The 8,964-nt window shown below is 47.0% G+C and overlaps 1 protein-coding gene across 1 annotated transcript in view; it reads left to right on the forward strand.

Moving 5' to 3' along the window:
- The first annotated feature begins 787 nt into the window (after positions 1-787).
- Positions 788-8,964, forward strand: part of LOC104392246 (claw keratin-like) — a 9,969-nt gene continuing 1,792 nt past the window's right edge. Inside the window, exon 1 of the mRNA XM_010001624.1 lies at positions 788-1,010. Within this exon, the coding sequence (XP_009999926.1) occupies positions 788-1,010 (223 nt within the window). The remainder of the gene's footprint in view (positions 1,011-8,964) is intronic.

The following is an 8,964-nucleotide window of genomic DNA, read 5'->3' on the forward strand; positions in this document are numbered from 1 at the left end:
CCTGAACCTTTAGAAACATTTTGTCTTTATCCAACATAGTGTCCCCTCTAAATAAGGTTATGAAATAGCAAGGACTGGAAGGCAGTAAAGTCCAGGTCATGCAGGGTGGGAGGATAAAGTAATAATTACAAAGGGTGATTTATTTCAAGCAGTTGACGTTCATTAACAAGGTTAAGTCTTGGAAGAAATGGGTTTAGTAATTGATTAGGATGTTATGTCAGGGAGTGATTCACACTTTGGGCAGGCAGAGGGCGGGTATAAAAGTGCTCCAGATCAGATCTTGTATCATCATTTCTCTTATTTCTCTTGTGAAGTAGGTAAGTTCCACCTGAACTCCTTTCTAACAAAGCCTTTGTAGTTTTGAAGTCAGGGTGAATCCTGTGCAAATAGCTGTGAAAATTCTGCCTTTCCCTCTGGCCTGTTGGTTGTTTCTTATTGTCATGTCATGAGAGGAGAAGGGGGAATGGATTAGAACAGGAGGAGGGGAGACTGAGGTTAGACAGGAGGAGGTGTGTGAGGGTGGGGAGAGCCTGGGCCAGGTTGCCCAGGGAAGCTGTGGCTGCCCCATCCCTGGGGGTGTTGAAGGGCAGGTTGGATGGGGCTTGGAGCAGCCTGGGCTGCTGGGAGGTGTCCCTGCCCATGGGGGGGTTGGATCTAGATGAGCTTTTAGGTTTCTCCAACCCAAATCATTCTGTGATTCTATGCTTGATCGTGAAACTTGTACGCATTTTTTTTTGCCTTATTTTAATACACTTCCCTTGCACTTCAGAATAACCATCTCTGAAAAATGGTGCAGTCCTTAAACCCATGCACTGATGGTGGTGCCACCTCCTGTGGGGTGGCTGTGCCCCAGCCCATCGCCGAGAGCTGCAACGAGCCCTGTGTCCAGCAGTGCCCCGACTCCACGGTGGTGATCTACCCTCCCCCAGTGGTGGTGACCATCCCTGGCCCCATCCTCAGCACCTTCCCACAGCAGAGTGTTGTGGGGTCTGCAGGAGCTCCTGAAGTTGGAACTGGCTTCAGTGCTGCCCGTGCTCCTGGGGGCTCCCACGTTTCTGGTGGGGCCAGATGGCAACGGGGGTACCCGGTTGGGATCTGCAGACCTTGCTAAACCTCAGCAGTTGTTGCTGCAAGAAGAATGTCTAGAAGATGACAAGCAGGGTGTAGATATGTGGCTGAGCTCCAGGGTGCAGCCTTTGGGGCAGCCATTAAGTGCATCTAATAGATCTTCAGATCTTCTGAAAAATCCATGTACATCCTTCTCAGCTTATCCTTCCTGATTTCCTTTTCCCAACACCTTCCTGCCCTTCCAAGGGCTCTGCTCTCCATGCTGTGGACTATACTGCTCATTCCTTGGGGACTTGTAGGTGTCATTGTGGCAGCCTAAAGGGATCTGGTATGACATTCATTTCAGAGCCCTTTGTAGACCCTTTCTGTGGCTACCCTAGGAAAGGGTTGTGGAGTCAACCAGCCCTTGCTCTGTCTGTGCTCTGTGTTTGCTCTGATCAGGGCTGAGTATCAAGGTGAAGTTGCAACAGGGAACCAACATTAATTATTACTTGAATCATCTTGCATCAGCCCCCAGGTCACAGGCAATTTGTAATCTGTCCTGTCCTGCCTCTGTATGATCTGCTGCTTTCTCATTAAACATGACATTGCAACATGGGTTTGGCCTCTGTGTGTGTGTTCTCCTCTGATCCTCCAGGGAGACCTTAGAGCAGCTTCCAGGGCCTGAAGGGGCTCCAGGAAAGCTGGGGAGGGACTTGGGCCAAGGGCAGGGAGGGATGGGATGAGGGGGAGGGATGAAAAGTGGGAGAGGGAGCTGGAGGTTGGAGCTGAGGAGGGAATTGTGGAGTGTGAGGGTGGGGAGAGCCTGGGCCAGGTTGGCCAGGGAAGCTGTGGCTGCCCCATCCCTGGGGGTGTTGAAGGGCAGGTTGGATGGGGCTTGGAGCAGCCTGGGCTGCTGGGAGGTGTCCCTGCTCATGAGGGGGGTTGGATCTAGATCTCTGGATCCCTTCCAACCCAAACCATTCTGTAATTCTATTGGTCTGCTTTAAGACAATGAGGTTCTTGAGGGCTTTGGTGGTGGGTTGTGGGTGCAGCTCCTTTCCACAGTGACCTCCATGCTGTAGTTGCCCCTTCACAGAACTGCTGCCCACATCTTTGCTTTCACTGGTCCTGCTCAGCTCTGAAGCTCTTTCCTCAGTACTGAAATTTCCTCAGTTTTCTGGCACAGTGTGTTCCCTGGTGCCCTCAGGATCAGCCTCCCCATCCAGGCAGTGACCTGGTGCCTCAGACCAGGAAGAGCTGGCATCACTGTAGAAGGATCTGCAGCCAAAAGCAGCTATTTGGGTATAAAAATTAAATTTCTGGCTTCACTGCTGTGCTCAGCATTTGACCCCAATATCACCTGTGTGTGGGAGGATGGATGGTGTGATCTTCATTCATGGAATTCTGAATTTCTTCAGGAATATTTTGATGATCAGCAATTCACAAGCTTTCCATGCTGCTGGATGTGGTTGAAATGTTATGCAGGGCATTAAAGTTTTGTTACAGAGTCTAATTCAGGACTGAAAGGTGATGTCAGAAAGCTGGATTATTTTATACTAGTGACCTTTGGAGAATTATTTCCCTCCTGTGTAAGGAAACCAGAGCTGCCCAGGCTTGGTAATGGTGTCCAATTGGCTGCTGATGAGTCTCTGAGGAGGTGATTAAACCAGATTCTCACCAACCACAGAAATTCTTCCCTACAAAAGAGAAATCCCCAAACCTCAAAAGCCAGATGAAGGAATCTCTATTGTTATGCTAATGGTGGATTTGGCAATGAGCTGAAAGTTTATTAATGAGGCCTCTCAGGTTGAACTTTCCACCTAAGAATTTAAGACTTGCAGTTACCACAAAATACCACGAGTCAGTAAAATCTGGATGTTTTGACAGTAGATTTCCGTGGAACTCTTTATAATACACCTTTTAATTATTCTGATATAAAAACTACTCATTAAATGCCCTGGGGCTTTTAAAGGACTAAAGGTATGAAGTATCTTACTAAGAAGCTACCAAAAATCTTCTTTAAAAGATGATAGGAGCATTTATTAATATCTTCTAGATTCATTATTGCTTTATGGGCTAAATATTTGTCTAAATATGAGTCTGTTGAACTCACTTCAGTAAAGCTGTTTGTTTCCTTGCACAATGGTCCACTTTTCCTTCAGTTTTGGCTGTACTATAACACTCTTCAAGTAATATTTGGCAAATGTGTTCAGCTTGTGCCATAGTCAGGGTCCCAATTTCTCACTTGGGATGAGTTTACTGTCTAAAAAGGATTCTTGTAGTGAATCTTTGTGCTGGAGGCATCTCCTGCAGTGTGTCTCGTGTCTGGGTTGCTCACAAGGTACATTTAAATGGGTCATTTCCCACAACCAAGCAGTAAATACTTCCTGCTCCAGACTGGTGTTTAGAAGTTAAAATGAGATTACAAGAGTTAGTTTTCTGTTAGCTAAATTAGCCATCTGTCAGATAATATCTGATGGGCAGGCACCAGGTTCCTCTAATCATCCAGCTTTTCTTAAGCCTTAGGTCATGAAACCCAATGAAACAGAAAGAATCTTCTTCACCCACCACTGAGCAAGTTTTGAGGACCTCAGAGCTTCCTGAGACATTAGGATGGAGCCATGGGAAAAGAGCACCAGTGCAATTGACTGATGCTTGAGGGGTAGGGGATGATCTGGATCCCAGTTCTGCAATGATCTGGGGCTTCTTGAATCACCTTGAGGTTCTTGAGTGAATTGGTAATAAAATGGTTGGTAATTAAAAGCTGAGAGCCTTGTGGTAGGAGCCCCTGGGGTGACAAATTGGTTTCCTTCCTGGTGTAGTGGTTGGGCTCTGGTGTTTGCATAAGGCTGACTTGTGGCAGGGTAGGAGATCCTGGCTATGCCCTGGATCCCTGGAGCTGGGAGAGCAAGGCAAGGCTGAGGTTGCTCAGCTGGGAAGCAGCAGTGAGGAACATTATGGGTGCCCAGGGAGGTGGGATCACAGCGAGAGTGGTGGCACCTTCAGAGCAAAATGGGAACCTGGAGAACTGTGTCCAGTTCTGGAGCCCCCAGCATAAAGACATGGAGCTCCTGGAGAGAGTCCAGAGGACTCCATGGAGATGATCCAAGGCTGGAGCAGCTCTGCTCTGGAGCCAGGCTGGGAGAGTTGGGGTGTTGAGCCTGGAGAGGAGAAGGCTCCAGGGAGAGCTTAGAGCAGCTTCCAGGGCCTGAAGGGGCTCCAGGAAAGCTGGGGAGGGACTTGGGCCAAGGGCAGGGAGGGATGGGATGAGGGGGAGGGATGAAAAGTGGGAGAGGGAGCTGGAGGTTGGAGCTGAGGAGGGAATTGTGGAGTGTGAGGGTGGGGAGAGCCTGGGCCAGGTTGGCCAGGGAAGCTGTGGCTGCCCCATCCCTGGGGGTGTTGAAGGGCAGGTTGGATGGGGCTTGGAGCAGCCTGGGCTGGTGGGAGGTGTCCCTGCCCATGCAGGGGGGTTGGATCTAGATGATCTCTGAGGTCCCTTCCAACCCAAACCAGTCTGTGATTCTGTCTCCCTCTGAAGCCCCCTTGCTCTGTTTGAGCAGGTGGGAAAAGCCTTTTGTGCTCAAGGGCCTCCCAGGGAGAGAAGCTGAATTTATGGTGGTGACCATTTCTCAGTGTTTTCCCTGGGGAACCCAGCCCTCTTTGCTGCTGACAGCAGGCAGCAGAAGGATTACAGATGTCTCAATAGCTTTGCTGTTTGTTTCAAAGGGTTGTCCTGATTTACTGCCCACGTACCCTCCTTGAAGGTGAGGGTGGAGGTGCTGTCCTTACCCTCCTCCTGCTGCGTCCTGATCTGGCTTTGTCTTGCTCAAACCAAGACACAAAGAATGTGTCCCTGCCCATGTAGGGGGTTGAATCTACATTATCTTTAAGGTCCCTTCCAACCCAAACCATTCCATGATTCTATGAAGTGATGTCCAAGCAAGGAGGCAGGACACCAGGCCCCTCTCTTGGCTGAGGCTGCTCTTTCCCAGGCAGGGAAATGGGTCTGTGGAGCTCATCTTTTGCTGGGGCCTAGCTCAAGGTCAAATGGTTTAAGTGAAAGCACTTACAAATGTAAAAAATAAAAAATGAACCTTGGTCTGGAGGAATAATATTTACAGCTCAGGGACTCTTGTGTTCCCTATTGCTGGTTTTCTGCCTAGGAAAATACTTCTCCAGTCTGCTCCTCTAGTTCTTGTCTTTACTCTTTCCTCCATTTTGCTCAGTCAGCTGAGGGATGCAGAGAGACTTGTGTGGGTGGCCACCATGAGAAGAGCAGGGGTAGCCATGTGAAGTGTCTCCTGAAAATCAGCCCAGAGTTGCCTCCTCACAGTCACTCCAACATGACTGTAGACTCCTGGTGTTCTCTTTGATGTAGAATGGGGCTTGCATGGACTCCCTGTTGCTCTGTCTGGGCTGTGCTTGTCGAACCACCTTGTTCTGTGCCAGATTATAACCTTAAACGTTAGAAATCTACATCAAGACTTCTCCATCTCCTAAGGTGATATGGTAGAGGCTGACAGGAACTCCCTGAATAACCTGGCAGTTCAGTTTGCAAAGGAGATGATCTCTCCAGCAAATGGTCATGGCTGGATTGCCTGTGGTCTTTTCTCTTGGGTGTCTTTAACCTTATATGTCCTTGCTCTCTTTCCTTGGCAGACCCAGAGTCTTCTCCTCAATCTCTTGCTGCTGAAAGTTCTTTTTCAAGCACAAACCCAGTTTGCTTCAGCAGTCTGTGTGTTTGGTAATGCATCCAGGTGATGCCCTTTTCTGGAGAAGTACTTTCATAAACCCAGGGTCACAGGTTAGCTAAAAATAAGGTAGAACTTCTTCCTACTCTAGGAAGTGAGTTGGGGCTGGAGCATTTCAGATGAAGATGTGGTGGTACCTTCTAACAGCTGAAGTCTAGAACTCCCTCTTATTGTAGGGTTGATTAGTGGCAGTGGTGCATGAGCACAGACAAAAGGAGAAGACTGGAGACCTGATATGATTAAGCAGAATGATTTTAATGAAAATGAGAAACAGGGAGGAACAGAAAGAATGAGTTTCAAGCTTTACAAAAGGGTCTTGAGCAAGCAGAGATTCTGATGCTGGATGACACATGCTCTTTGTGGAAATGGTGGAGTTTGACAGTCCAAACACGATTCTTGCTTGCAGAGTTGCTAGTAAATCCTGTTCCCTGCCAGCTGAGGCACAGCACGGGTAGAGAACAGGTACTTCTCTACTAGATGTCATCTGGGAAGTTTCTAGCTGAGCAAAGTGGACTTGTTTGTGGTGGTTGCAGAAAGTCGTGAATGAACTTAAAAGGCACTTTGCTCCCTCAGCAGGCTGGAAGGATGCCTCAGTGCTTGCTGTGATTCAAGTTGCCCTTCAGAGTAGTAGTTGAAGAAAGAGAAGCTATTAGAGAGGTAACATTTGGGGTAGTCTCACACAGCCTGGCACCCACAGGTCCCCCTGCCCTGAGCCAGAGGTGCGGGTACTCGGCATTTCTCAGCACCGAGAGCTCAGCCATGAGTCCGTGTCCTTCATTTCATTCCTTGGTTGCTCTTTCTGCTGCCTCAGCATGGAGAGCAGCTTCAGTAGAAGTATCTGTTGCCAAAAGAAGAACCCAGGGGGTAGCCATACCCAAGGCCATACAGGTTCCCATACCCATAGTAGCCCCCATAACCAAGCAAGCCTCTGCCCCCATACAGGTTCCCGAAGCTTCGGTAGCCGTAGGGGCTCCCATAGTAGCCATTCAGGCCCCCAAATCTGTAGCCATTGTAGCCATTCAGGCCCCCAAAGCCATAGAGGTTTCCATAGCCATAGAGGGAGTAGCGTCCGTTGTTAAAGAAGTCCCCGTAGTAAGTCATGGTTGATGGGTGAGGGTGGACCTGAAACACACACCAAGTGAGGTGAGTTGGTGGCAGCAGGAGGAAGGCTCAGGGCTCGGACAGGGCTGAGGGAATGAAACTCCCTCCCTCCTGCAGAGCTGCTTCATTCTCTCAACCTTCTCCTTTGGTTTTCTCTTCTCCTGAATCCCAAAGAACTTCTCTATTTCCTCCCTCACCTTTTGAGCATGGCTGACACCAGAGAAAATATGGGTTTTACCAAATGAGGACTGAACTTTGCCACCCCAGAAGCTAGAGAAATCTGAATACATTAAAGAAAAAAACCCTGGCTCAGATGAGACCAACAACCTATCACGTGCATCTCCTGATCTCCCCTAGAGCTCACTCAAGGTGATATAAACTCAAAGAATGGGGTGAAATGGAGGAATTTCCTTCCAGGATGTCTTAAAGCAGGAAATGTTTCATAAAGTTTTTATCTAGGGGTTTGAATTCCCAACACCTAACAAAGAGAATCTAGAACTGGAGATGACTTACGAGCAGCAAAACTTCAAATTTTCATTGCTTTAAAGCCTCCTATTATGTAAGAACAGAAAGAGCCAAAAAACCCTATAAAGTGAAGGAATTCCTTCACATTACAGAGAATTCTTGATTAAAGCAGGATGATCTTTAAGGTCCCTTCCAACCCCAACCATTCTATGCTAAATCAATAAATAAAATGCTTACAGAATGTGTCCATACACCCCCCAATATTTATAGAGACAAAGATCTGAATGTATCTCAGATTCATCTCAAAAAGAGAGCAGAGCCAGTATGGACTTACCTGGTTCTCTGAGGAGAGCAGCTGGAGAGAAGTGAATGAAATCTTGGAGCTGCAGGTCCCTTTATATACCTTCTAGATCTCAGGTGTGGGTTATACAACCTATCTTTGTACGTGCATTATTCCTTCAATGGGTATAATTTGAGTCAGTGATTTTCATATTTCCAGAGTTTGATGTGATGACAGACACACCTCATCCCAGCAGAATTTCTTTCATCTTAAAACAAGAAGAAATGGGCTCAGCACATTTCCAGTAGAATGGCAGGGAATTGTTTGTGGTTGGGTGGATAGGAAGCATTTGGGGAGATGTTTTGTCCATTACTGGTTGCACAGTTGGTTTGGAGGGAGTCAAGTCCAGTTGTTTGGCTTTTGTATCTCTGGTTCAAGGTGGAGGGGAGAGAAGTAGAAGGCTCCTCTTTGGTGTCCTGAAGCTTTTATTCACAGTCCTCATGACCTGAATATGCCTGGTGATATTGGTGGGGACCTCTTGGTTTGATTTTCTTTGTCTCAGGTTCTACAACAGCCATTTGAAAGACATTTTTCCGGCTGCTTTAGGAATGTTCCCAAATTCTTCTTCCTTTTTTAGAAGAGTTTCTTGTATGGTTATTGACTTTCATATAACACAGAATGCTTAACCTTATTAGGACTTAGAAACAGGAGACCTTGCAGAGACTTGTGACCATATTATTAAATCCAGGGGTGTCTTTCAGTGACAAACTATTAATATTTAAATCCTGCAACACTTTGCAAATTGGAAACATTAATGAGTGTTTATGAAGTGCTTTGGTATTCAAAATTCGGAGGAAGCCTCAACATCCTGCTTGCTCATTATTGCCCTTATTTTATATTCAAATTAATGCCAGAAATTAGGTGAAGGTCATACAAGGAGTTCTGCGGCAAGCTCTGACATCCCTTTCTATTTGATACCTGTGGTTGATTCTTCGGGTAGAAAACATCCATGTAGTTCCTTGTAAAACATCATCAAGTACATTTCACAAAATCCTTGTGATTTATTAGTTTCCAGGCCAAGTTCATACTTGTATCCTCCACTTTGCTGAACTCAAGGTCGAGCCCTCTCTTGAACTTGACTGCAAATAAAAAAAAGCTGGAAACATCCCTTCTGTGCAAGCAGCAACATGACTGCTCCTCACCATGAACACTCAGAATGCAAAGCAGATTTATCTGCCCAGCTCCTGTTTCCTGAAGTTGCTGTGGGCTTGAGTAAAAAAACACCCAAACCCTACATTTTAATTTATTTGAAGCAGG

Source organism: Chaetura pelagica, unplaced genomic scaffold (assembly GCF_000747805.2).
Source record: "Chaetura pelagica isolate M959 unplaced genomic scaffold, ChaPel_1.0 scaffold681, whole genome shotgun sequence".
NCBI lineage: Eukaryota > Metazoa > Chordata > Aves > Apodiformes > Apodidae > Chaetura > Chaetura pelagica.